The following is a 27,547-nucleotide window of genomic DNA, read 5'->3' on the forward strand; positions in this document are numbered from 1 at the left end:
GAGGGAACGATTTGCGGAAATGCCCCGGTGACGTCACCTTCTCCACCCTCTTCCTCTTCCGGGTCACTGTCCTCACGCTGCAGCAGCAACATGGCGAGAAGCAAACAGCGCAGGAAGAGAGAGAGTTTCAAACGTGACGGAGACGAGGATGAGGAGGCTGGTGGCGGAGAAGGAGGAGAAGGAGGAGAAGGAGAAGAGGAGGATGGGGCAGCTGACGGAGGTGAAGAGAGAGGGAAGAAAGACAAAGGAGGAGAAGACGAGGAGTTCAACCTGGAGGAGGTTCTCAAGCTCGGAGGAACTCAGGTGACAAACCGTTCAGAAGCTCGTAGAGAATTAAACCAACTTAACCTGCGTGTTTATGATCATTAAAATACATGAAACTCTTATTAAAACATAATAACTCTTATTTAGACACATTAACTTTCATTAACTCACATTCACCCACTGACAGCCTGAGCCGTCTAGTTACATAAAGTCACATTTACAATATTCATAAAGTACAAACAGCTGATCTAAATGTAGAAGTCTTTCCAGTTCAGTTGTTCTGTAATCCATAATAATGACAATAAAGCTTTAATTGACTGAGCTGCTGGTGAACGTGTCACCATCTTTCTTCCTCTCTCCTCTGCACCAGGCGGACTACGTCTTCCTCGCCGGCCTGGACGACTGCGAGGACCTCGTGGACGGAGGAAAGAAAGGAGCCATCGACGACCTGGAGGAGGGCGAGCTGCAGAAGTTCATCACCAAGCTGGGCATCAAGGCGTTCTCCGGGCAGAGCTTCATCGCAGACGAGCCTGAGGCTGAAGACGAGGGAGAGTCGGGTCAGAAGGAACCTGCTCAGTCCAAAGCCAAGCCGGTGTCCAGAGGAGAACCAGCGTCCGGCGCTCCTCAGAAAGTGACCGCTGGGCAGCCGGCGGGAATCACACCAACGACCAAGAAGACGAAAACCACGGCCGCCAAGAAGGCCAAGCCCAACGTGAACGTGTTTGAGTTCCAGCAGAGGCCGATTCTGCTGATCAAACCTGGAGGGAAGTGGTTCGACCTGGACTACAGCGGCGAGGGTTCCACCGCCACGCAGGATCCACAGCTGGTCTCCCAGTACAAGGCGCTCGCCCAGCAGCTGTTCGAGGCCGACGTGGCGCTCTACAAGAGCAAGAAGAACCTGCAGAAAGGAGCCAACTCCACCTGGATGAAGACCGTGGTGTCCACCGGCGTGCTGGCAGACAGGATGGCGGCCATGACGGTTCTGATCCAGGACGCCGCGGTGCACACGCTGGAGCACGTGGAGGGCCTGGTGTCCATGGTGAAGAAGAAGGGCAGCCGGCGGATGGGCCTGATGGCTCTGGACACGCTGAGGGAGCTGCTGCTGTCCGACCTGCTGCCGGAGCACAGGAAGCTGCGCACCTTCGCCCAGCACCCGTTCGACCAGCTGGAGGAGAAGGCCAGCGGCAACAGGGACGCCCGGGACCGCCGCCTCATCCTCTGGTACTTCGAGCACCAGCTGAAGCACCACTACGCCGAGTTCGTGGTGGCTCTGGACACGGTGGCTCACGACACGGTGGCAGCGACCAAGACGAAGGCGCTGGCCACGGCCCACGAGCTGCTGTGCACGCGCCCCGAGCAGGAGAAGGCTCTGCTCATCCAGGTGGTCAACAAGCTGGGAGACCCCGAGTACAAGACGGCGGCCAAGGCCTCCTACCTCCTGGAGACGCTGCTGCACAAACACCCCAACATGAAGGTGGTGGTGTCCTGCGAGGTGGAGCGGCTCATGTTCCGGCCCAACATCAGCCCGAAGGCGCAGTACTACGCCGTGTGCTTCCTCAGCCAGGTGATGCTGAGCCACGAGGAGTCCGAGCTCGCCACCAAGCTCATCACCATCTACTTCTCCTTCTTCCGCGCCTGCATCAAGAAGAAGGACATCGAGTCCAAGATGCTGAGCGCCCTGCTGTCGGGCGTGAACCGGGCGTATCCCTACGCCAGCGCCGGGGACGAGAAGGTGAAGGAGCAGCTGGACACGCTGTTCAAGGTGGTTCATCTGGTGAAGTTCAACACGGCCGTGCAGGCGCTCATGCTTCTGTTCCAGGTGATGGACTCACAGCAGACCGTCTCCGACCGCTTCTACGTCGCCCTCTACAGGTAAACATCCTTAAAACCAGAGGATTGTTAAATATTAAATAGATATAAATCGGTCGGACTCTGTTTCAATCTCTGACTTCATCTCTTCTTCTCTGCAGGAAGCTGTTGGACTCGGGGCTGTCCTCGTCCTCCAGGCAGAGCATGTTCCTCAACCTGCTGTACAAGTCTCTGAAGGCCGACATCGTGCTGCGGAGGGTCAAGGCCTTCGTGAAGCGGCTGCTGCAGGTCAGCGCCGAGCAGAACGCCAGCTTCGCCTGCGGGGCGCTGTTCCTGGTGTCCGAGGTGATGAAGGCCAAACCGGGGCTGAAGATCCTGCTGCAGGAGGACGGGGTGAGAAACTGGATCAGAATATGGATCCTAGGAATAATTTGTCATAAATAAGGCAAAGTATTTATCATTTATATGTTTTATCTTCTTTGCAGAAATGAGCTCCATAGACAATAAAAACTACGACAGTTTAAAATATTGATTAAAAAACTTATTTAACAGTTTCCTCCTCCTGAAGTTTGTTTTTAACCCGACTTCCTGCTCTGGTCACTCAGGACTGTGAGGAGGAGGAGTTCAAAGACCAAGCGGAGGAAGACGATGATGAAGAGGAGGAGCGCTTTGTGGACGCTGACAAGCTGGAGGAAGGAGCGAGTGCAGAGAAGGTGGAGCCCAAACCAACGGCATCGTGGGTTCATCATCAGAACCTGGAAGGTCTGTGATCTGAGAGAACTGATATCTGTGTTTTTATGAATTATTCAGATATGTCACGTGACCTGATGTCCACATTTCAAATAATAATTATACATTTATCTTTCCTCCCTGTCTGATTCAAGGAGGGAAGAAGCAGCAGATCTACGACCCGCTGCACAGGAACCCGTTGTACTGCGGCGCCGACCACACAACTCTATGGGAGCTGCAGAGGGTGAGACGCACAAATCACAACACACACAACGTCACGCTGTGTGTAACCACATTTGTATATACTTATTTCCTGTGTTTGTGTGTCTGCAGCTCACTGTGCACTTCCATCCGTCTGTGTCACTGTTTGCAAAAACAATCCTGGAGGTAAAATTTAACTTTTTTATTTATTACTAGAGCATCAGTTCTCTATCTGTAGAGTTTGTATCTTTCACATTTAGTCTCAGAAGGAGTCAGATACTTTATTCTGAAGGGTTTTGTGTTTATATATCTTAACCAGAAGTGTTTCCTGTCCACAGGGAGGATACGTCCTGTACTCCGGGGACCCTCTGCAGGACTTCACCCTGATCCGCTTCCTGGACCGATTCGTCTTCAGAAACCCAAAACAGCTGAGGGGGAAACGTAAGGAGTTCTCTAGTTGTTATTGATTATTAAATATGATAGATAGTTGTTCAATGCATCAGTGGTGAAAACCTCAGATTCAGGGAAGAGTCACACAAATGAAATCAGAGGGAAACTCAGTGATTCATCATCAAATAAATAAAAAGTTCTGGGAAAGAAAAATGATAATTTCTGTTTTCATGTTTTACTTCCTCAGAAAACACGGATGCTGCAGCGATGATGCCCAAACAGAGACTTCCTCTCAACTCTCTCCCAGGTGAGTTCCCCTCAGATCCTCTTCTCCTCAAGTCCTCTTCTCCTCTGCTTCTGAAGAACTTCCAGTAAGAGATGATTTTCTGTGTGTCCTCAGTGAACTGTGAGGAGTTCCTGTGCAAAGAGGAAAGTCAGGTTCCTGTGGATGAAATCTTCTTCCACCGGTGAGTCAGAAACATTCGTCTTTCATCGACTGGTTATGAAATAGATTCCAACTCATAGGTTTAAAAGAAAAATGTAATTAAGAAAGAATCAGTCCAATCTTCTGCCTCATGGATCAGAACACAGGAAGGAGCTTCTAGTGAAGCAGCTCAGGACAAACAGAGATTTAATAAATCAATCTGATTCAGTTTGTGATGTTTCCATCGTCTCTGCAGCTTCTTTAAGAAGCGTCAGCAGGAGAAGCAGCTGCGTCGTCCTCGTCGGGACGGAGACAACGAGAGCGTGGACGACGTGGACGACGAGGAGTTTGAGAAAATCCTCGGTGAGTTTCAGAGAAGATCTTTTTATTTTCAGCTTCTGCTCCAACAGACTTTGAGCCTCTCTGACTCGATGTGACTTGTGAACAGATTCCTGTGAGGGAGACTCGTACTTCACTGACCTGGGAGTCGATGATCTGGACTTTGCAGGGTGAGTTTCAATCATCAGGTTTTTATTATTATTTACTAATCATCTGCTCGTGTTCTGTTGTTTTGAATATGGATGAAACAGAATTAGTTTCATTCACACGTCTCCCACTCGACATCTCTCAGTAACGTGAAGAGTAAGAAAGGGAAGAAGGGCGCGGAGGCTTCTGACTCGGACGACTCGGACATGGACGACCTGGACGACGAGGAGATGTCTCTGGGCAGCATGGACGAGGAAGACTTCGGAGACGAGCTGGAGGACGAAGGGGGGACGTTCATGGACGCAGGTGGAGACGACGACGATGATGATGATGATGAAGGTAGCGAACGTGATCATAACTGAATGTTGTTTAACACCTGAAAGCTTTATATTAATAATAGTCTTCATGTGTATTTGCTGTTTATTGGTTCCGATCTGGAGACTAAATCAAATCTTTATTTCTTTGCTCTGTTTCAGTTCCAGAGTTGGAGGATGAGGAAGGTGAGAACAACTTTCCTTTTCAGACTCTAACTTGTGTTCACCTGAAAGTAACACACTGGTTTAATATCTTAATTAAACACCAAAATTAATTCACTGTAGCTGCTGAAAAGGTCTATTAGAAAATATGTATGTAAGCAGTCAAGTGTATCATGTAAATCTTTTAGTAGATAATAAATTGAGCATCTTTTTCCTGCCGTGAATAATAAAATATTAAAATGTTATTTTCTGAACAGATTCACAGGACGAGATGGAGGCTCCTCCCACCAAGAAGAAGAGGAAATCCTCCGAGGCGCTCAACTTCTCCGGATCTTTAGGTCTGTGCTGAGTTTATTTAACATTTAATATATTATATATTCTCACATCAAATTGTTTTTTAAATGGAATGAATTGTGGTTTCTGGTCTCAGGCTCTAAACCGGGGAAGAAGAGGAAAGGAAAGAAAGACACGGCCATGTTTGCTTCTGCTGAAGAGGTGAGATGATGAAGTCTGATGATAAATCAACAAATCTATTGATCTGAATCTTGTCAAACCTCTTGGACTCATAACTCAGTTTTTAATCTTCTTCAGGGAAAGTTTGTTTTAGAGATGAAACCATTTGTAGGATGAGAACCTTGATTTTGAATGTTTGCTGTTTCTCAGTTTGGCTCGCTGCTGGACGAGAACGCCGGCTCCAAGTTCGACAACATCGGGCTGAACGCCATGGCCAACAAGGACAAAGCAGGTGAGAGGACGTCTCCTCAGGGCACTGAGACAAACACTGAGACAGACACTGAGACAAACCTGTCTGTTTAAATACAGAATAATTACTATAAGAGAAGGTTGAGAGAAAATATGAATCGTCATTTGAACAACAGTTAAATCCTGTTTGTGGACGAACACGATGCAGAGAAGATTCAAACTAGTGTTGTTGTTGCAGCTGAATTCAAAGTTTTGTTATGATGAAAACAGACAGAAGTCAGGATTGTCTTCAGTTTGCTGGACACCAGCTGATTTTAATAACTTCTCCACAGAGAAAATCAACCACATCCTGTCAAACTCAAGATGTGCAGCTTACATCAAAACAACATATTCATATTTTACTTAATGTCCAACATTGATGCTTTAATCAACTTTCTTTAGATTATATTAATCAGTAAAATCCTGCAACATCAATTTGAATAATTATAAATGTGGACTTAAAGTGTGCCGAGACTGTAAATGCACATTTACACTTGAATTCAAACAGTTATTATCTTTATTAAATGGACGTTAGCAGCTTGTTGTGGGTCGAGTTGTTCAGTTTGTGATGAGGTTGTGTTGACATCTCCTCTCACACCCGGTCCCTGCAGGTGTGAAGCAGCTGAAGTGGGAGTCTCAGCGTGACGACTGGATCCACGGGCGAGACGCCCAGACGCTCCGCAAGAAGAAGACCGTGTTCAACAAGAACCGGACCACGACGGCCGGCCGGGCCAGGACCGGAGGAAAGACGTTCGGGAACAGGAAGAGGAAGAAGTGACCGGAGAGGAGGACTTCATAGAGAGGGGGGGGCGGGGGGGGGGGTTCAGTCCTGTTTGGCCGACCAGGCCTCCTGGTCTCTCTCTCGGATCCCGTTCACCCCCGCCCACTCGTTGGACTGGTAGTAAACTGAGAGGAAACAGGAGCATCAGCTTCACCATGTGGAGAGCAGCCATGTTCTTCTTCTCTGGTTCATGGGACAGTACTTTCTAATCTGTGTGTATTTCTGTGACATTTACACTTTAATAAAAATCTCAGAGATTTTCTCCTATTTTAACTTTTAACGTTCAGAGTGAATCTGTCTCGTGTCAGGGGTTCATCTGCTCTCACCTTCCAGAACCGAGGGAAACCGTCTGTTCACCGTGTTCCTGAAGTCTGTGGAAAACAAACAGGAAATGACATCACAGAACATTCTCATTATATGGAGAAAGTGTGTAAAAAACCAAACAGATATTAAAGTGATTTTATGAGTAGGAATGGTTCATGCAGTTTGGAAATTTCATTCATATCACTGATTTTAATGAATCATTTAAGACTTTGTGCAGTTATGGGGGGGGGGGGGGGGGGCATTGTTCTGGTGGAGTGAAAAACAAGTGTCAAAGTTTATTAGAATCTAAAAGTTGAACCACAAAGAACGAGAAACAGAACATTTTGGTTTCTGAACTAAGAATCACCAGAAGTTATTAATAAAGTTATTTCTGAGATGTATCATTGAAACATGGATAAAGTTTCTAGTTGAATAAACAAAGTGATAAAAACCTCTGCTGTCGTTCATCTTGTGAAACAGACCATAAGCCCCACAGAGTCCCAGCAGCTCCACAGCGACCACGGCCTTCATCAGCCTCTTCATCAGCGGCCTGGGAGACATCTGAACCCACACGTGAACAAAGCATGACAACTATTATATAATATATATTTCTATATACTGTCACATGTCTGTCAGGAACCCTTTGGATTCATCTGACACGTGAATGAGGATCGAACCTGTGGAGCCTTGATTCACTGATTTAACCTTGAAAACCTCTTTGACGTTGAAGCGAAGCTGAACCCGAGAGGATCTGATGTTTTTATGAAGATGATATATAAACAGTTTATGAATTGAACATGAACTGATCAGTTTGTGTCTGAACTCACCTCCAGCTCGGTGTTGATACAGAGTCACGTGCTCCCGGTGCTCTTCTATCCTCGTGTTGTGCTAACAGAAGCTACTAGCAGCTATATGCTAAATGAAGCTCGCAGCTCAAAGATGCTAACTGAATCTAATTGCTAAGATAAACTACCGGCCTACACACACGATATTTACGAGGCGAGGCTAACAGAAGCTAACGGCTAACACAATCTCATGGCCAAAAGAAGCTAACGACCTATGCTAACGGCTAATGAGCTAACAACAAACCTCTGAGGTACGGAAGCCTGTTTGGTACAAGTCGTCGGCAAACAAATTGACATAGTAAAACAATGATAACGGTGATTATATTAATATGTTAAATGTGATAAGCAGAATTATACATATTGATCATTCAAAATAATAAATAAATTCATTTCCAGGGTGGTAACTTTACTAAATAGCTGAAGACAACAATATGAATATAGTCAGGTAATAAATCATACAACAATAAATGGGGTTTTTACTATAGGATTTTGTTACAGGACGAGTCGTTGCACTTTTCTTCTTTAAAGTTAAATGTTTAACTTCTCATCTCCTGATTCACTTTGCAGATATTTGATCAGGCATCATTTTGTGTTTGTTGACAGAAATCTGACGTCTCATCACATGTTGATACCAATATAAACAGTCTCTGGTTGATACTCATGTTAAATCTATTTCTTATTTTGTGTCAAGAATATAAAAAATACACATTTATATTTGAGATATTTGGGGCTGTAGTGGCAGGAGTCCACCAGTAGGTGTCAGTGCAACAAAACAACTCAGGTGAGAGGAGACTTCAGGTGAAACCCAGTGATGAGCATCACGAGAAGAACAATGCTTTAAAATCTTTAAACTATTATTTACAAAGAGACTCATCAAATATTCATCTATTAATGAATGTTAAACAAATTTAAGAGGAGAATCTGCTGATGAAACATAGATCTGTAGTTTAATGGAGCAGGGACCTGCCTCCTACCTGCAGGTTCCTCTCAGTGCATCTGGACTCTGTCTCTTGTGGACTCTGTCTCCTCTGGTCTCTTTCTCCTCTGGACTCAGTCTCTTCTGGACTCGGTCTCTTCTGGACTCTGTCTCTTGTGGACTCTGTCTCCTCTGGACTCTGTCTCTTGTGGACTCTGTCTCCTCTGGACTCTGTCTCCTCTGGACTCGGTCTCTTCTGGACTCTGTCTCTTGTGGACTCTGTCTCCTCTGGACTCTGTCTCTTCTGGACTCTGTCTCCTCTGGACTCTGTCTCCTCTGGACTCTGTCTCTTCTGGACTCTGTCTCTTCTGGACTCTGTCTCCTCTGGACTCTGTCTCCTCTGGACTCTGTCTCTTCTGGACTCTGTCTCTTGTGGACTCTGTCTCCTCTGGACTCTGTCTCCTCTGGACTCTGTCTACTCTGGACTCTGTCTTCTCTGGACTCTGTCTCTTCTGGACTCAGTCTCTTCTGGACTCTGTCTCTTCTGGACTCTGTCTCTTCTGGACTCAGTCTCTTCTGGACTCTGTCTCCTCTGGACTCTGTCTCTTCTGGACTCAGTCTCTTCTGGACTCTGTCTCCTCTGGACTCTGTCTCTTCTGGACTCTGTCTCTTCTGGACTCTGTCTCCTCTGGACTCTGTCTCCTCTGGACTCTGTCTCTTCTGGACTCTGTCTCTTGTGGACTCTGTCTCCTCTGGACTCTGTCTTCTCTGGACTCTGTCTCTTCTGGACTCAGTCTCTTCTGGACTCTGTCTCCTCTGGACTCTGTCTCCTCTGGTCTCTTTCTCCTCTGGACTCGGTCTCTTCTGGACTCTGTCTTCTCTGGACTCTGTCTTCTCTGGACTCTGTCTCTTCTGGACTCTCATCTGCTCCAGTAGAAACGATGAGAGATGATATCTGTTTGTCTGAGATGATGTTTGCTGCAGGAGAATCAGCTGCAGAGGAGAAAAAACAACATGATACTTGATCAAATTAAACTTGGATCTTTTTAATTCATATGTTGCTTTGCTTTTTATGTTAATGATAAATCAAACAAGTTGTGGGGGGGGGGGAGCAGTTGGATGATCACTGACTAGAGCACACTCTAAATAAAGATGGACGACATAACGGCTCTGATGTTCATTCAAGTGTTTCTGATCACTTTGGTTTTGATTAGTTATTCGATGATATAAAAACAGGCTGAGACGTTATGATTGACAGCTGAGACTGACTCGTGATTGGTTGAATACAGGTATCAGGACCTGGATACCACGCCTCCACTCCACCATCACCTCTGCACAGACTCTGACTCTAAATGACGTCATCAGCACAAGATGGAGGCGCTAGAATTCAACATATTTTGGCTTGATACCAGTGGGAGGAAGATGTGTCGTCTGAGGTTCAGCTTCTGTATGAAAACATGATGTAAACAATCACTTATACATAGTTTGTAATAACACAGACCTGTAACAACCACAGCTGTAGTTACTGTTCCTTTTTGAATTAATAACCATTTGAAGAAGCTGCTGTTAAACCTTTTATTACTGTGTCTGAGGCGTCAGTGAAGAATTCCGCCTGTGACCTGCAGTGAGGAGTCTTCTGGGTTGTTTGGCGTCGACAAAGGGAGGAACAGGCCGGTGTGTGTGCAGAGAGCATGGTGGTCCTCCGCCTGCTTCCCCTCACCTCGGCTGTGTGTACCGTCTGTCAGGTCGTCCTTTCAGAGGCACCACCAGGTAAATACACTCTGTGGGACCACAAATAGTGAGAGGAGGAGGAGGAGGAGGAGGAGGTCAAAGAGGAAGAGGACGAAGAGGAAGAGGAGGAATCTCTCTGCTGGTTTCTCCTGTTGAACAGAACATGAAGAAAACATTAACGGAAAAAACAACAACCTTTAAACTCCAAAACATTTATTTTCTATGAGTTTAAAGGTCCAATGAGTAGAATGAAGGGACATCTAGTGGAGAAGTGTCGTGTTGCAGCTGAATACTGCTCACCTCACCCCCCCCCCCCCTTCTAAAAAATGGGTTAGGGTTAGGGAGAGAACCTGTGGCAACTTCGGTCGTCATAAAAACTCAAAAGCGATAGTTTGTCCAGTCTGAGCTTCTGTGAAAAACATGGCTGCCTCCGTTGAGAGGACCTGCTCTCGATGTAGATATTAAGTATTTAAATATAAAGAATGTAAATATAAAGAATGTAAATATAAAGACTCATTCTAGGGTAGAGAAAACCAGACTTCATTCAGATTTAGAGGAAACAGACCAACAGACCCTTTTGACCTGAATCTCACAGACGGGACCTTTAACTTTCCTCCTGAGTGTTGATGTAAATACTATAAAGTACAATTACCTCAGTACTTCAGTAAGTTACTTTCCACGTATTAAGTAAACGGAGGTACAACACATAAATCAAGTATGACGTCATTATTTACGGTCACCGGGGGTCACGTGCCGAGGTGTTGATCATATTCAGGGGGGTGGGGGGTCGGAGGAGGGAGACATCTGATTGGTCGCCGGCTCCGCAGTTTGCAGCGCGAGCGCAGGTGGCACAGTCCAGTCAGCGCGCGGAGCTCGTGCGTCCCGGTCACGATGAGCCACGAGTCCCGGTGAGAACCGGAGAGGACGCACCGGTACCGGGGGACAGCGGAGCACAGGCCCGGGTTCGAACACGCGTGTTTTGCAGCGGTTTGGATGAACGTGCACGATGCTGAGCGCTTTTAAGATGGAGGCGCACGATCACCCGGACTGGAGCGGCAGCAGCTACTACGGAGAGACCGAGGTGTGTGCACTGTGCTGCGGGTTCATGAGGAGGAAGAGCCGCTGGTTCTGAAACGATCCTTCAGTTATTGATCAGAGATTTAATCACGAGCAATGAGGAGACATAAGAGATATATGAACATCTGATTAACTTGACTCAAGATCCACTGACGGGATATATTCACATCCAATTAAATCTAAAGTTAAGTTTGTAATGAAAAGTAAAGATATGAAAGTCATTTTGTATTTAGTATTATTTTATATTTAAACTTTTAACTACTTGTAATTCTGCACTGAATTAGAATAACAGCTTTTTTCTGTTACGTTCCGTTTAGGAACCAACGCGATCATCTCTCATCTGATCAGACGTTAATGTTCAAAACTAAAATATAATCTTTTACTTCTGTTCTAAATATTCTCTGCTTAGAAAAAATAAAATCTTCAGTTTAGAAATTATATTTTATTGGATAATCTCTTTGGATAATTGTTCTGGTTTCGACTGGGGGTAATTCCCTGCAGGGGAACAATTATCATGGTGATTGAAAATATACACAGAAAGTAAATTAAGATTTGTTCTGTAGAAAAATTTAATTAAAGTTTATAAAATCCGGTCTCAATGTTTCTAAAATGAGAAGAAACTTCAGATTAAAAGTAGGTCATAAAGCCACATTATGTAAAGTGATGTCTAACAATGTTTTAGAGTTAAAGTTCTGTCACATGTTCTGCATCAATCTTGTGTTATTAACAATTATTGTTTGTCCTTGTTAATCACAAGGATCAATGTTAAACATGTAATAATACTTTATTAATAATAATACATTTATATATTACTGTGACCAGATATGACCAATGACCAATGACCACACCTTTACAGACCCAGGGGTCAAATCCTCTGTTTCTTTAGGCTTGTAGATTAGTTGCAGTATTTTTAGATCCAGTATTTTACCTCCGGGTTTTTTATAATTAATCCTTCATCAGTGTTTGTTCATCTGAATCTGATCCTGGTGCTGGAGAGAATCTGAAACTCCATCTAAAGCTTGATATTGTTAAAAGTTGATCTGAATCTATGTCATCGGTTTTTCTGAGACCGTTAAATTAAGTAATTTTGAGTTGCTAAATCAATAATGACAACAAAATTAAACAATCTAAAAAAAAAAGATTCAAATGCTCTATTAAATGAAACTTGTTGAGATTAAACAACTATGAAAATGTATTTTTGCTTGCTGGGTTTAGTCATAACCTTTATTTCTTTAAATCCTGTTTCACAGTTGATTCTACCTGATAATTCAGGTTTATTATTGATAAACACCGGCCCAGCATTTAACCTGAGAAAGGAGCAAAGGCAGAGGTATTTTATTTATGGTCCTTCTTATACATCTGGAAAATTAGGAACCTTCATTTTCTAAAGTATCTAAGTTTAGAAAACATTTTATAAAAACGTTTAAAAAGTTAGATTTATTAATGCATCATGGTGAAAAGCCAGAAATAAAGAAATATGGAGGAAAAAAATGTAGTGCAATTGATAATTTATCTCTAGGCTTAATGTCTGTGGTGGTTGTTTGAATGAAAATATAAATTAAGAGATTAAAGACTCATAATAAAGGTGCATTAATAGTCAAATGCACGTTTGGTGAAATGCAGTCGACTTGAAAATATTAATCAGGAACCATTTTGATTAATGATTTTTCAGGATACTTATAGTTCCAGCTGCTAAAAGTGTTGTAGGATCCGAAAACCCTGAGAATTCCTCAGATTTCACTTTAGTTATTTTTTTAAAATATAAAATTTAAAAAAAAGAAATAGCTTCAATCAACACGAGCATCTGAGCTGAAGAGACGTTAGAGTCGTTTCTATCACACAAAAGATTAATAACGACGTTAAATGATTGTTCTCATACTAGATATTATTTAAGAGAAAAAGGATAATTTGGTGTTTGTGCTTATTTGTTTTAGTTTGTTGTGATTTAGTTTTTTATGTAAATTAATATACATTTTAAACTGTTATAAAGTCATGTGAGGCTTCGAGTAACTGATCAGTGATATGATCCTCCAGCATTAATAACATAACAGTGATGATGATAATGATACTAATAATAACAGAATAATAATAGTAATAATACTTCTGTGTGTTTCAGTGTTACATGAACTCTGGTTTGTCCATGAACTCCATGAGCGGCTACATGAGCGCGCCTGGCATGACCGGCCCCGGCCCCATGAACGCGCCCTACGCGAACCCGGTGGGGGGGAGCCACTCGTCGGTACCGGGCGGGATGTGTCAGAGCCCCGGGGCCGCGGTGCACCCTGGAGCCGGGATGGCCCCGGGCCTGGGCTCCCTCAGCCCGCCGCCGTACGGCAGCATGATGAGCCCGGGCTACGGGCAGGCCTGCAGCCTCCGGGCCCGGGAGCCCAAGCCCTACCGGAGGAGCTACACGCACGCGAAGCCTCCGTACTCGTACATCTCCCTGATCACCATGGCCATCCAGCAGGCCGCCTCCAAGCGGCTGACCCTGAACGAGATCTACCAGTGGATCACCGACCTGTTCCCGTTCTACCGGCAGAACCAGCAGCGCTGGCAGAACTCCATCCGCCACTCGCTGTCCTTCAACGACTGCTTCATCAAGGTGCCGCGGTCCCCGGAGCGGCCGGGCAAGGGCTCGTTCTGGGCCCTGCACCCGGACTCCGGCAACATGTTCGAGAACGGCTGCTACCTGCGGCGGCAGAAGCGCTTCAAGACCGGGAGGAGGCCCGGGGGGCCCGGGGCTGGGGCCGGGGCTGGGACCGGGGCCGCGGGGAGGCCCGGCTCGGAGGGCGGCTCGGTCACCAGCACCAGTCCCGGGTCGGACTCCCAGCTCTCCCCGGCCTGCTCCTCCTCTCCCGCGGCCTCAGAGGTGAAGAGCTCCGGGGTCAAAGCTCACCTGCCCTCCAGCCCCGTGCGCGTGCCCTCCCCTCTCGCGCACACGCAGCAGCTGTTCTCCCATCATCACCATCACGCGCTGCTGATGCACGAGGCCGCTCACCTGAAACCAGACCCCCACCACCACCACCAGCACCACCCCCAGCACCACCCCCCCTACCCGTCCTTCAACCACCCGTTCTCCATCAACAACCTCATGTCCGAGCCGCAGTACGTCGGGTACGGCTGCCCGGTGTCCGCGGCCCCGCTGGGGGCCACCAAGCCGGGCATGGAGCCCCCCCACACCGACCCCAGCTACTACCACAGCGTGTACAGACCCATCATGAACTCATGAAACCAACAACCTCACGGACTCACAAGTGAGGAGGACACACAAACTGTTTTCCACATCCTTCCTGTCATTTGTGCAACAGATAAAAATCTTTATATAGAAACGACTTTTCTCTTATTGCTTTTATTTCATTGGATTTGTTTACATCAACTATAAATAAACTTTTTTTTTAATATAAATTAGTTTTTTACTCCAAACAACACAAACACGTTTAAAGTCCAGTTCACCAGGATGAGAATAAATCAATAAGAAATACTTTACTAATAAGCCATGAGCAAATAGACCGAAGTGAAACGAATTCTGAAGATACAATTTAAAAGCCACTAAATAAGTAAAGATAAACTTAAACTATATTTGTACTTTATATTGTCACATTTGTGGAAGCTGCTGTTTAACCTTTCAAATCAAACATTCACTTGGATTAGGGCGAAGTTAAACCAAACTAAGTAAAAGGAAAAGTAGAAGTAACATCTGGAATTAGCTTTATTTTTCATTTCTATTCTTTTTGAATTTCACCTCTCACACTGAACGTTTCCACGATCTCCTTCCGACACGGATGAGAAGCGTCACACCAGTGTTTTCCTGTCAAATCCCATTAGCAGCAGAGAGAAGGGATGTTTCCCAGCTGATAACAGACACGTCACAGGCCAGCGGCAGAGAGGTCCTGTTTTAATTTAACGCTCTCAAACACCAGGAGTTCTCAAGCCCGTTAGATTCACTGTGAATAAAGATGGATGACGAGCTGGTGTCAGAACCCCGGCCTCCCCCAGGTTAGTGGACGGGACGTCATCAGAGCAAGATGGCAGCGTTTCTTAATCTCGGGGATTCATGGCTTCATCTCTAGATGTCGGGAGGAAGTGGAGACACGTCGTCCATCTTCATTCACAGTCTGTGAATTACAGACACAGCAGCTCATCCTAATTCCATATGATCTGTTTATCTATATTCACAAGCTGCAGCATGTTCACATCATGGACTGAATATAACGATGGACAACCTGACATCTGCATGACTCTATAGGTCCTGGACTCCTCCAAGCTAGCAGATGGGACATGGGACATGGACCCCCCCCCCACCCCCACCGCCATAATGTTAAATAAATGTTTCTCAAAGATGGTTTCTGTATTTTAGGTGGTTCTTATCTCCCCGCTGTTTGTTCACGTGTTCATGTTTTCGGATCAGTTTGGTTTTAATTAGTTTTTTAATGATATGAAAACAGGCTTAGACGTGATTGACAGCTGAGACTTACTCCTGATTGGTCAGACATGTGTACTGACGGGACCCCGGGACACCACGGCTCCATCCCCCAATCGCCTCTGAGCAGACAGGTGATGTCACTCAGGGACATTCAGGCTCTATCTCTGGATGGAGGGAGGAAGTGGAGACTCTGGTAGAAACACTGCAGAGAGGCTGAGGCTCGTTTTCATGAGCGGTCACATGACATGTTCTCTCACAGCTTCTGAAATAAATCACCAGTGAGTGTTTACTGATGGGAGAAGGTCTGAAGCTGGTCTGAGCCACAGACGTTATTACAGACGGACCTGAACCTTTATTCTGTGAGAACCAGTGGACTCCAGTGAGCAGGAGGTGCACGTGCACTCGACTCCAGTGAGCAGGAGGTGCACGTGCACACGCCTCCAGCTCCTCCTGATGTTGGACTGAAGCTGCAGCCGGAGGAGCATCAGAGTGTCGGCCTCCACAGACAGCGCAGGTTGTTGATTAACTTTACACACAGGATCAATAGACTGTGTCCCAACATCATCTCACGTTGAATATTAAACACTTCAGTGTCTCTGAGGCCGAGTGCAGCTGGAGAGGAGGACGCTTCCTCAGAACCTCAGAACCACAGAACCACAGCTGGAGATGGACCTGAACACGAGGCGCTGAAGATTCACCAGATATTTCATTATCAGTGTATATGATGATTCAATACATTTTACTGCAAGAATATATGTTTGTTGAGTATTTATATTCTACGAAGTGAAACATTGACTGTTTCCTAATATACATATAATTATGAGATAAATCAATGCATCGGACTCAAATCTCAAAAACCACAAATTTCCTCCAACGACCATATTGGTCCCAAAACTCTGATTCAATCTTTAACAGCTTCTCATGCAGATGTTTTATAAACTGTTCAAAATAAAACAAAGATCAACACCTGATGCTTTTATGTGAAGTGAAGTTTAGGTACTAAAACCACAGGGTTAGTTTCAGGGTTAAAATGAAAAAGTATTTTATCACCTCTAAATGTCACTTCACATTAAAATGAAACTGGTTGGTAGTAAGTTGCTGGGATGGTCTAAGATACAGAGCTTTGGTCTGAATACAGATTTTGAACATGTTAAACGTGTCAGGATTCATCCTCTGAGGACCAGGAATGTCTGTTTGAAGCGTTCAGATCTCGTGCTTCACAGACCTGTAACAAACATGGAGGCTCGGAGGTTTGAAGGGGAACACGACGCCCACAGAGAAACATCCTCTGAGGAGGAGAATGGAATCTGCTGGTGGTTGATTCTCAGGAACAAAGGTGGGAGTCGGTGCTGAGGTGCGAGCGGCGGCTTCTTCAGACTCGTCTCCGTTTGCTTAAGAATCCAATCAGCACGTTATGAATAATAATGAGCTGTTTCTGAGGAGGAATAATGTGAGGGCTGCATGCAGAGCCGGTCGAGGTCAGGGCTTAGCCAGCGATGCTGTGTTTGGACAAGGAGTGTTTACCACACACACACACGCATGCATACATATGAGGGATGTCCTATCTTAAGCTCTGTGTGCACAACTCCTCCCACAGTCCAGTTCAGAGCCTCCACGAATTAGAAGCAGAGTCTCATCAGCAGATCTGAGCTAATTGTTAGGAAATGGTTCGTGTCTCCATCAGCAAGACAGAGTGGCCCCGGAGTGAAAATTAAATGAATCTGTGTCACTGTTAGAATCCAATGATTTATAATCTGGCGTCACCAGCGGGTCAAAGCTTCCACTCGTCCACGTGGACGGATTACTGGACGGGCCGCTGGGCTCCACTGTGGAGCTGTCCGTCCACGTCTCTGTGTTTGAAAGACAAAATATGACCTTGAAGAAACCGTGAGGACGCAAACACATAAAGAGAAACGAGACCAAAGGACACACAATGAGCACAGAGACAAACAAAACGACCAAATGATAAAAACGAGACACAAAACAAGGAGCATTAAAAGATGAAAAGGTGTAAATATCATAAATATCACAATAGATCCATGAATTCTTCTCTAAAAGCAACGGACAGGAGTGAAAACATCACCTCCGTGTTGTTATCACTGAGAGAATTCATAGAAAAATTAAAAAAAAGACACCGAACATCTGCAAAATGACTACACAATCACAAAGAGACGCCACCATCGAGATTTAAAACCACCATGAGAATAAACTGGTTTTCCTTTGAGAGGTGTTAAAATATCTTTGCATGAAGCCCGTGAGCTGGAGGGGAACTCATGGATCTGGAATCTGTCTGATGCCGAGTGGAGAAGTGAACATATGATGTGTACGTTTTTCACACCTGCTCTAAAACACACACACTGTGTGATTCTGTCTTTATCCGGCTGCCTCCTGGTTCCTGCTCAGATCTCTGCTGCTCTGCAGAGCTGCTGCTGCTGCTGTCGGACCACGTGCTCTCTGAGTAAACCTCCACACCTTCCTCATGTTTGCCCTCGGCTTTAGCCCTCGACTGGTTCCACAGCCCAACCAGTGGAGGGAGGGACACTGGAGACCAGCTGAAACCAGCACACTGCTTTCACTCGCTTTATTTACGAGTCGGGAGAAGCAGGAGAAACACGAGGCTGCTGCAGCTTGGGGTGAAGTCATGTGATGATGGTAGATTATTATATATTTATCAGATTATACAGTCGTCTGATTGGTGAGTCACAGCCCCCCCCCCTCCCCCTCTGAGAGAATAACAAACTCAATGCTAAATCACTATGAACCTCAGCTTCTTCTTCTTCTTCTATGTTCCTGAGGTGATTTAAAACAGATGAACAGAGGGGATCTATTCTAAAGCTGCTTCTTAGTTCCACTGAGTTTATTTCCCATTTATTATGTATTTTAAGTCCTGATCAATGGAAACTGGAGCAAATTCATTTCACGTTTTATCATCTGTCAAACAGATTCCTTGTTCTTTCTAAGACTGGAAACCAAATCTACCTTCAAGTACAAATAAAGGAACCTGAGCCTGAGACATTATATAATTATTCTGTATTAATTTCAAAGTAGGACTTTATGATGAATCAGCCTTTAGGGTCAACAGCCCATAGTTTGAGGCCTCCGGTGCAGAAGCAGAAATCTGGACCCACACTGTTTACAGCCCGACAGGTTCCTGTTACCCCCCCCCCCCCCCCCCCCACCCAGTGGAGAAGCTGAAGCCTTCCAGTCAACGTGTCCCACTCAACCCAGTCTCATCACCTCCTTCTCCCCACGAGGGCTGTTGACCTGCAGGAACCAAAGCTGCTCAAACATGATCCGTCAAACTAGAAACACAGACCAGGAGCTTCAGGCCCCTTGTGACTGATCCTGCTCATGAAGAACCTGTTTATAGAAATCACACTTTCATAACCTGTTTGTTCCTGATGATGAGTTTCCCTCCGAACATCCAGGAGCTGAACGAGTTCTTTAAAACACAAGTTTTAAAACCTGCTTTACATTTCTCACATGTTCCGACGACATGTCCACGAATATCTGATGAAGAAGACGATTAGAATTTTGCCAAGTGCAGCGTTAAAGCAGGATTTCTCATCTTTGATGTGTGAGTGAGAAAAGCTTGGTGCTCTAATGTCGACGTGTCGAGAACAAACACCGGAGCTGAGGTCTCCCGGCGGGGGGGCGTCTTTGAACCACTGATAATTCAGAAAGAAAAGTCCATCTGAGATAAAGAGCAGTTTGCCATTCATGGACATGTACAATGACGCTTTCTTAAGGCGAAAAGAGCTTAAGAGTCAATCTGGTGCCTTTCAGCCCCCCCGCCCGGCCACCCAGAGAGCTCTGGGCCGGGGGGTTTACGGTGGGATGAGACCTGGCGGGGAAACCGTCGACTGCAGCTAAACGTCAGAGTTATCGACCAAAACGTGGTCTTCACCCTCCGGAGTGTGAAGTGGGAGCGTTGGGTGAATATTCCTCTGGAGGTGAGCTGCAGCGCCACGTGTGGAGCTAAACTCGGCCGGCTGCCTCTCGGCCGGGCGGCCAAACACAACAAGCCAGCAGCAGGTCACCTGACGGTACAGTTTGACAGAGAAAAGGCTTTAAATGACATGGAACCAGTTATATGTGGCGTTGACTAATAGCCGGCGACGCAGACCCGCCACAACAAAAAGGCGGCTGAGACGGCGCCTTGATTCATGGGAAAGCCGCGGCTCTGCCTTTGTGGCGGCTCCTCCACTGAGCAAATACTCCAAACTGTTCATTCCCCGCCGGCCCTTTCTCTCCTGCACCACATTGTTTGTGCCCTCGCATTTCATTGAGGCTGGAGGGGGGGAAGATTGCTCTCAGAGCCACTGAGCAAACAGTGGAGAAAGGAGCCTGCCATCTTTACTCTGTTCCCAGGAGAACTTGCCTTTTTTATTTTTTCATTTCAGCTCCAAGCTGTCGAGCTGAGCCAACAGTTTGATGTCAGAAAGCTGAATTAATTGCTTTAAGCCGAGGGGGCGGGCCACCCATCACCAAACGCTCCCCGAAATGTTTCACCGGAGATTATTAAAGATTTCCCGCTACACAAGGTGCACAAATACTGCGCGGCAGAAAGAGTCAGACTTAATTTTCTTTCTTTTATTTATGGTTTTGAATCATTTCAGAGTTTTAGGATTATGTCTGAAGGTTATTTTGGTTTTTGTCTCTTCTCCCAGAGAAACACAGGAAACTGAACAAACTGAGATGAGACACAATAACATCTTCACACGCCAACAAACCACAAATCAGCTTCCTCCTCACACGGCAGCTTCTCACATGATCCTCAAATCAATGTGAGTCTTGTTGTTGATTTGACCGATTGATCTGAAATGTGTTAAATTAGTTTTTTTCTTCTTCTCTTGACCCGACGACTGAATCTGTGGCAACTTCTCACTTCTACAGGGTGACGGTGTTTCACCAGGATCACGTTCAGGATACGTTCTTGTTTGAAAATGGTGTTTTCAAAAAGACCTCCATCCTCACTAACACACCTGAAAACTGCCAGTGTGAACAGGAACAGCTGGACTAACATCGGGTTTCCTCCACGTGTGAACATTGTTGTAAATCCAGATTGAACTGATCAGTAACACAACGTGGAAACCTTCACAACGACAACGATCACAGTCTCATGCTCCGGACAAACAAAACAGGATTTCAAGTCAAACCAAGTTATTAAATCAATGCTGAGGAAAAGTGAACAGGAAATAAAATCCAGACAAACTCGGGTTCAACAGCCGCCGCTTCCACACGACACGATGTGATTGGCTAACGGAACCACGAAGCAGTTTGACAACATGTGACGTGGTCATTTAAAAACGTGCTTTGGAAAGTCAATAAATAATGTTCTTACTCAAAAGTAACAGAACAACTATTTGACTTACTAAATCTCATTTTGTGTTAAGAATTATTTTGAATCCGTTCGGGTGGAAAACACATTTTTAATATTTAATTGACGGTTGATGAAGAAACTCTTCAAATCATTTAGAGAATTTACTCTAAACTGTTGCATAATGATATTTTAATGTTCTCCGGGCGACGTCTCCTGTCAGTCGTCCCTCAGAGGACAATCTGTCCACTCTCCATACAAAGACCTTCCACGTTTAAACTATCTCCCCCCCCCCCCCTGCCAGCGTTTCCGACCTCCACTTAACATCCACATCGGGGTCATTGAATGCAAAGCACACAGAGCAGTGATAAACACATCTGTGCTGTATGCTATCAGCAGATTAGTGGCTCTTTGTTAACGAGGCCGCAAACACTGAGTGAGCGATGAAAAGTCCTGAACAAAGAGCGTGAGCGCCGAGGATCAACCTGCGTCCGCCGGGATTAAACATTAAAGAAATCTTTACCTTCGTGGCTTCAGCAGCAAACGTGTGCGTTGCTTTCTGACCAAACCCCAAACGCACAACTTGCTTCGAGTTGTGTGAAGACGATGAATTGTGTTTCAAAGCTGTTTTCAGAGTGAGACTCCAGATGTTGGTCTTTTTACACGGTTTGTAACTGGGGTTTGGTTGTTGGTTTGATTCTCTGTGTATTCAAGAGCAAACGTCACGTTTAGAATGACTAACAATTACTAACTTCACCCAGAAATCAAATAATGGCAGGAAAACACTGACAGAATCTATTTGTGTTTCCTGAAAGATCAGAAATTGTTGTTTCAGCTTCAGTTTCCACCTTTTTACATCCAGGAGAATCTCTGAGAAAGAGTTTGACTCACATATGGAATCATAAATCTGAGTCTTGTGGTTGCATCTCGTCTCATTGAGTCTCACTGAGTCTCACTGTAAATGAGCTTTTTCTCCGGTTTCACCTTCAAAACCTGAAAATCTTCAAGGGATCAATGAAGGAAAAGAAAAATCCATCCAGATGTTTGTTTAAATGACAAGAAACAGCTGCTCCATGCAAAACGTCCCTGAAGGTTTCTCCACGTGAAGGTTGTGGTTAATGTTAAGGTGGTGGTGTGTGTGTGTGTGGGGGGGGGCTCCTCAGGCAGAATCAGAGATATAATTGAGGCGATGGAATAAATATATTGGGACAAAGACGTGTTGTTAAACTTGCCTTTTGTCAGATTTGTAAGATTATTAAAAGAAATATATATAGAAATGTTTCATTTTGAAATGAGATATATGATTTTTTACGTGAACATCTTATTGCAAGTAAGACAACAAAGGATCAACACTTGATATTATATTAATTCCTCAGTTTTGTGAGTCTATTTAAAGATCATCGCTGTGGTGACGGGAGCTTCTAGTTGTGCAGATTCTAAATTATTTTATTTTGTTTTTTCTTTTCTGTGATGATTATTTCTTCTCTCGTTCTCTCTGTTGATTTAATATTTTACAGGCTTATTAAAGTTTGAAGTGACTGCAGCTCTTCTTCGTCTCTTTCTTTAATGTCCCCAGGATCTCAGATGGAGACGTGACAGGGATCAGGCAGCGGATCAGTGGCGCCATCTAGTGGACACGCTGCAGAATCACAGGTTTACTGAGACGCTGCAGAAATGAACCTCCTGATGTTTCACTTTAATATTAACAACATCTCAGGCTGTTCACTGTGGATTTATATTAAAATCTGTGACGATTAACAGAACTTTTATAGTTTTAAAAACCTTTTGATTATGTTTTATTTGGAAAGAAAAAGTAATGAACGTAACATTTATCTTGAGCTGCAGGAAGGCCCAAGCCTGACCAGGACAAATACATGTCAAAATAAAAGCATGGCTCTGTAACACTAATCTAAAGAATTAACTAAATCAACTTTGTCGTCTGTGTTTCAGCGTCAGGGGCCTTTTATTTTACTTTCTTGTTTGATTTGCATCTTTCATAAAGAAGAAATGTTGATGTCATGTTGTCTGTTTTCATTTATATCTCTGCCTACATGTTTAAATGGCCGCCACATAGGAAAGGGAATGAGGAAGAGAAGGAATCAAGGAGAGTCGATCACATCCTCGTGTTTCCTCTCAGTCTGGCGTCGGAATTGGAATCTGGAGGAGAAATCCCTCTAAGTCTGACACTGTGATGGCGGCTGAGACGTCTTTACGAGGACCAGCTGCTGTGTCAGACGTCCAAGTCCGGTCTTAATGATGGAGAAGCTGGAAAACCACTTCCTGCCACGGAGACTAAAGCTGGTGTAAAGCTGTTTGCCTCCGTGCAGAACAGAGACGTTAGAAGAAGCTTCACAAAGTGAAGCTGGTTCTCCTGAGTCATCGCCTCGCTCGGCTGAAAGGAAAACGTTCCGGAGTCGGTTGTTCCAGAGAGAAACATCGAGAACAAGAGCATCGGTCAGTCGAGCTCAAACCGAGGCCCAACACCCGCTCACACTCTACTACACCAGGGAAGGTTCAGGTCATGTGATCGTCTGTGGAAACGATCTCATCTCGTCTACACGTCGGTTCTAGTTTCACGTTTGTAGCTTCATTGGTTCATGTACAGCATTCTTACCGTTCAGGGCTTTTATTTTGAAATATTTACACTATGACTAACTGAATTAACTGCTCAATGTTTCTTAATCTGAAGCTACAGGTGAAAACTTGAGTGCCTGGTTCTTTATCACAGACGGGTGCACTTTTATTTAGACGGTTTACCAGTTGCCATCCTCTAAGCTTTTATTTTGAAATATTTACCTTCAATTCCGTGCCACCTGTCCCTCTTTCTGCCTTCATCATGTAAATATGGAACAATGACAAACATGATAGAGGATAGAAGACAGCCCCAATCTATACTTTGTCTTATTTACATTCAACTACTTGAACTTTTACAAGCTTAACTTTAAAAAATAATTTTTTAAAAAGGGTTTGAGTTTTATTTTGTAGTTCTGTGTCTCGCTCACTCACGTGTCTCTTCTTCTTGTTTTGCTTCCGCTCACGATCATCACTCGTCTGCTCGTGTTCGCTCTCAAAGCTAAAGAGACAAAGACAAATTAACTTTGACGTCAGGGACAAAGAGAAGTTTCAGAAGCCTGCGTCCACACTGATGTATTTTATTTTGAAACTCAACACGTTTCCGGTCGCAGCCAAACGTCCACAAGAAACCAGTGACTTGTGTTAACTGGTCTCGTTTCAGTTTGAAAACTCTGGGGTTTGAGATTTAGTCTGTTTTAAATAGGGCTGTATAAAATATATTAATTCTTATATTTAATAAAAAGAAGAAGGTTTAAAGGGTAAAAACTCAAAATACACATTGAAGAATGTTCTTTCATTTTTATTGCAGAGAAGTTGTATTAGTCAGTTTACAGATTGTGACATTAAACCTGAAAAACACAAAACTGATCAATAAACATTCAACCAGCAAAAAATAACTCAGAATCATGAACCAGTGAAAAAACAGGAGTAAAAATAAAGTTTCGTACAAAAGTATAAATCATGTTTTCTATGAGCATCTAGAACTCGTCGTGTCGCAGCAGAGCTTCTCCGTAGTTCGTCACCTGACTTCCCACAAACATCTCGTGGTTGTTCAGAATTTCCGTCTTGGTCAGTTTTCCGTCCTGAAGAAAAAAACAACAACAAACGAGTAAACAAACTGAGCTCGTGAAGATGATCTGAGATCAGATCTGAGGTTTCTATGGAACATCTGGACCTTGTCAGTGTCGGACTCCGTCACCAGATGTTTAGCTTCAGCGTCCGAGTAGCTCAGGTCCGGCCTGAAGAGCCAGTCACTGGTCTCCTGCTTGTCCAACTTCCCGTCTTTGTTTTTGTCCTTTTTGTCCAAGAAATGCTGACGTTCGGTTTCCGCCCCCTCCGGAAGGTTCTCCTCACCTTCTGGGATGTTCAGGTCATCTGCAGCCAGGTAATCAGATTACAGGGGGAATCAGATTACTCTCACTGTTGGGTCTTCTTTAAACATATGAGGACATCGACCCCCCCCCCCCCCCCCCCCCCCCCCACCCCCCACTGATTCAATTCAAACTTTATTCACAAAAACCAAACCAGAGGGTTCAGGGTCAAACTCTCAAGTCGTCAAGTTGTGAAGTTCGTCGTTGTTCGTGTTAAACGATAAAATCTGCCTCGACCGTTAAAGCTTCACGTTTTAAATGTTTATTAAAAACTTTTTACCCATGAACTCTTTCAGGTCGATGAAGCCGTCTCCGTTCTTGTCGATTTCTCCCATCGTTTCCTGTTCGCACAAATCAAAACAAGCGTCATGTGACCTCCTGTGACATCATGTGACATCCTGTGACCTCCTGTGACATCATATGACATCCTGTGACCTTCTGTGACATCATATGACATCCTGTGACCTTCTGTGACATCATATGACATCATGTGACCTCCTGTGACCTCCTGTGACCTCCTGTGACATCATATGACATCCTGTGACATCATGTGACCTCCTGTGACCTCCTGTGACCTCCTGTGACATCATATGACATCCTGTGACATCATGTGACCTCCTGTGACCTCCTGTGACATCATATGACATCCTGTGACATCATGTGACATCCTGTGACCTCCTGTGACATCATGTGACATCATGTGACATCCTGTGACATCATGTGACCTCCTGTGACCTCCTGTGACATCATATGACATCCTGTGACATCATGTGACCTCCTGTGACCTCCTGTGACATCATATGACCTCCTGTGACATCATATGACATCCTGTGACATCATGTGACATCATATGACATCATGTGACCTCCTGTGACATCACTCACCTGAACCAGGACCTCTCTCGTGTGCTGGTGGTTCTCAGGATGAAGGAAAGCGATGAACTCCTGTTTGTCTGCTTTGAGATCTGCGTCCCGGTCGGCGGCTCTGAAGAGTCGATCCTCCCGCTCCATCACCCGGCTGTAGTCGAACTCTGACCCCAGGTCAGTGCCGTCTGTCGGAGGTGATCACAAACTGGTCAGAGGCGTCTCATGAATGTGACACGGGGGTTCGATAGCCAGCGTTCGACGGGCTTACCGCTGTACTTGGTGCGTTTGTACTCGTCCCAGCTGATGAGTCCGTCCTGGTCGGCGTCGTAGTGGTCCCACTGGCTCTCCATCTGGTGGAAGGTGTGGTTCCTCTGGACGCTCTGGATCCAGAGCTGCAGCTCGTCCTTTGAGATGAACTCGTCTTTGTTGACGTCGATTCTGTCCACGATGAGGCTGCAGAGACAGGAAGTGGCTCATGAAGGTCTGAAGCTTTCAAAGTTTTAAATCACACGACAGATATCATTTGATTTTATTTAAAGGAAATCTGATTCTTCAACAGCTGATTAAAAACTCTTAGTTTCATGTTTTTTTTGGTTCTGTCCTGTTGAAAGTTTTGAATAAAGTTCCGCCTCTTTTCAACTTTTTAAAAAACCAGGTTGAACTTGTTGAACGAGTCGAGTTCTCGTAAACTCGCGGAGCAGGAAACAAAAACCTGAACGTTCCCAACAAGCGACTCATTTCCAGAAAGACACACCTGAAGCAGCTGCTGGGACACGTCCACAGCACCTGGACGTCTTCTCTGTCTGTTGCTTCTGTCTTTAACTTTGTGAATCTGACTTCAAGCTAAAGAATTCATTCTTTATTTACGTGTATTAACGCACCCGAGTCGACGCAGGCTCTCCTCTAGGGGGAGCTTGTCAAATTCTGGGGCGTCGTCTTCTCCCAGAAAAGCTTCGTGGTCGTATTCGAACCCTTTGTCGTCCTCGTGCTGGACGTGGCTGAGCAGCGCCTCCATCACTCGGTTCTTCTTCTCTGTCGGTTTGCTGCGGCTGAACGCCACGCAGAAGAAGAGACACAGCAGCAGCGGACGAGTCATCCTGAGACAGAACCAGAACCAGAACCAGGACCAGGACCAGAAGACAACACAGAAACAACAGAGAATTAAATACATTTATAGAAAATACAAACAGACAAAATTCAGTGTCATTAAAAACTGGAAGAACAAACACAAGGAAGATCATGAACAGTTATTAACATCTTATAAAGTTCATCATGTTTATTAAAAGCAGCAGCGATGACAACAATCAAATTAATTTACTGAAAACAATATAAATATAAACATCAACACGACGTCAAATCAGTTTCTATAAAGACAATTTTTTTATTTTCCTTTTTGAATATTTTCCCAACACACTGTTGTGACTTAATTTACATGAAATCTATATTTTCATTGAGATATTTGTGCTTCTACTTGATTTAATTTTGTAATTATTATTATTATTAGCTTGAAAATCACTTGATAAATCAGTTGATTTTAAACTCAAACTATAAACAAGTGAAAACACAAAGTGAATCTGAAGGAATCAAATGAATGAACTGAAAACAAAGAGCTGAGCTCTCACCTGTCGTTTCACCTGCTCCTCTTCTTCTTTCTCTTCTTCCTCTTCTCACTCTCTCTCTCTCTCTCTCACTCTCTCTCTCTTTCACCTGCAGAAGTTTCCTTTCAGCCAATCCCGTTCCACCTGAATCCCTTGTCCCTCTGTGATTGGTCCACTTCAGCATTAGCATGTTTTCTGTAAATGACCCCGAGGGCTCGGTCAT

The 27,547-nt window shown here is 44.8% G+C and overlaps 4 protein-coding genes and 1 long non-coding RNA gene across 7 annotated transcripts; 3 read left to right on the forward strand and 2 right to left on the reverse strand.

Moving 5' to 3' along the window:
• Positions 1 to 67: 67 nt before the first annotated feature.
• Positions 68 to 6,581, forward strand: cebpz (CCAAT enhancer binding protein zeta). The gene is made up of 17 exons (XM_053444925.1): positions 68 to 303; positions 635 to 2,136; positions 2,235 to 2,466; positions 2,679 to 2,835; positions 2,958 to 3,046; positions 3,136 to 3,189; positions 3,342 to 3,444; positions 3,641 to 3,700; positions 3,794 to 3,860; positions 4,074 to 4,180; positions 4,266 to 4,326; positions 4,449 to 4,642; positions 4,780 to 4,803; positions 5,037 to 5,117; positions 5,210 to 5,274; positions 5,443 to 5,524; positions 6,132 to 6,581. The coding sequence occupies exons 1-17, from the start codon at positions 91 to 93 to the stop codon at positions 6,296 to 6,298; spliced, it is 3,258 nt and encodes a 1,085-aa protein (XP_053300900.1). The 5' UTR covers positions 68 to 90; the 3' UTR covers positions 6,299 to 6,581.
• On the reverse strand, positions 5,765 to 7,729 carry LOC128459957 (protein CEBPZOS). 2 transcript variants are annotated; one of them, XM_053444928.1, is made up of 4 exons: positions 7,432 to 7,729; positions 7,057 to 7,165; positions 6,628 to 6,672; positions 5,765 to 6,426 (listed from the first exon to the last, which is right to left on the reverse strand). In XM_053444928.1, the coding sequence occupies exons 2-4, from the start codon at positions 7,163 to 7,165 to the stop codon at positions 6,344 to 6,346; spliced, it is 237 nt and encodes a 78-aa protein (XP_053300903.1). In that variant the 5' UTR covers positions 7,432 to 7,729; the 3' UTR covers positions 5,765 to 6,343. The 2 variants fall into 2 exon arrangements, with proteins under 2 accessions (XP_053300903.1, XP_053300904.1); XM_053444929.1 differs by lacking the exon at positions 7,432 to 7,729 and adding an exon at positions 7,282 to 7,425.
• Positions 6,879 to 27,432, reverse strand: LOC128459956 (calumenin). Of its 2 annotated transcripts, XR_008342170.1 has the most exons (8): positions 27,349 to 27,432; positions 26,608 to 26,823; positions 25,995 to 26,179; positions 25,745 to 25,911; positions 25,141 to 25,201; positions 24,665 to 24,864; positions 24,416 to 24,572; positions 6,879 to 6,890 (listed from the first exon to the last, which is right to left on the reverse strand). XR_008342170.1 is itself a non-coding variant. In XM_053444927.1 (7 exons), the coding sequence occupies exons 2-7, from the start codon at positions 26,820 to 26,822 to the stop codon at positions 24,468 to 24,470; spliced, it is 933 nt and encodes a 310-aa protein (XP_053300902.1). In that variant the 5' UTR covers position 26,823; positions 27,349 to 27,432; the 3' UTR covers positions 24,274 to 24,467. The 2 variants fall into 2 exon arrangements, 1 of the variants encoding a protein (XP_053300902.1); XM_053444927.1 differs by lacking the exon at positions 6,879 to 6,890 and having other exon boundaries at positions 24,274 to 24,572.
• On the forward strand, positions 7,488 to 9,863 carry LOC128459958 (uncharacterized). The gene is made up of 2 exons (XR_008342171.1): positions 7,488 to 7,700; positions 9,655 to 9,863. It is a non-coding gene; the product is annotated as an uncharacterized LOC128459958 (long non-coding RNA).
• Positions 11,103 to 14,402, forward strand: LOC128459955 (hepatocyte nuclear factor 3-beta-like). Its single transcript, XM_053444926.1, has 2 exons — positions 11,103 to 11,177; positions 13,290 to 14,402. Exons 1-2 carry the CDS (start codon positions 11,103 to 11,105, stop codon positions 14,400 to 14,402), a joined length of 1,188 nt encoding a protein of 395 aa, XP_053300901.1.
• Positions 27,433 to 27,547: the final 115 nt, after the last annotated feature.

The sequence above is a fragment of the Pleuronectes platessa genome, chromosome 17 (assembly GCF_947347685.1).
Source record: "Pleuronectes platessa chromosome 17, fPlePla1.1, whole genome shotgun sequence".
In the NCBI taxonomy this organism is placed as follows: Eukaryota; Metazoa; Chordata; class Actinopteri; order Pleuronectiformes; family Pleuronectidae; genus Pleuronectes; species Pleuronectes platessa.

Excerpts from the sequence above, each read along its gene's own strand:
- cebpz (XM_053444925.1), top strand. The coding sequence starts at position 91 with ATGGCGAGAAGCAAACAGCGCAGGAAGAGAGAGAGTTTCAAACGTGAC. Across the intron at positions 2,467-2,678 it reads TCCTGCTGCAGGAGGACGGG|GACTGTGAGGAGGAGGAGTT; the intron begins GTGAGAAACTGG and ends CTGGTCACTCAG. Across the intron at positions 3,861-4,073 it reads GATGAAATCTTCTTCCACCG|CTTCTTTAAGAAGCGTCAGC; the intron begins GTGAGTCAGAAA and ends TCGTCTCTGCAG.
- LOC128459957 (XM_053444928.1), bottom strand. The coding sequence starts at position 7,165 with ATGTCTCCCAGGCCGCTGATGAAGAGGCTGATGAAGGCCGTGGTCGCT. Across the intron at positions 6,673-7,056 it reads CAAGATGAACGACAGCAGAG|ACTTCAGGAACACGGTGAAC; the intron begins GTTTTTATCACT and ends TGTTTTCCACAG. Across the intron at positions 6,427-6,627 it reads GTTTCCCTCGGTTCTGGAAG|TTTACTACCAGTCCAACGAG; the intron begins GTGAGAGCAGAT and ends GTTTCCTCTCAG.
- LOC128459955 (XM_053444926.1), top strand. The coding sequence starts at position 11,103 with ATGCTGAGCGCTTTTAAGATGGAGGCGCACGATCACCCGGACTGGAGC. Across the intron at positions 11,178-13,289 it reads GCTACTACGGAGAGACCGAG|TGTTACATGAACTCTGGTTT; the intron begins GTGTGTGCACTG and ends TGTGTGTTTCAG.
- LOC128459956 (XM_053444927.1), bottom strand. The coding sequence starts at position 26,822 with ATGACTCGTCCGCTGCTGCTGTGTCTCTTCTTCTGCGTGGCGTTCAGC. Across the intron at positions 25,912-25,994 it reads CAAACGCACCAAGTACAGCG|ACGGCACTGACCTGGGGTCA; the intron begins GTAAGCCCGTCG and ends CACCTCCGACAG. Across the intron at positions 24,865-25,140 it reads CGACCTGAAAGAGTTCATGG|ATGACCTGAACATCCCAGAA; the intron begins GTAAAAAGTTTT and ends ACCTGGCTGCAG.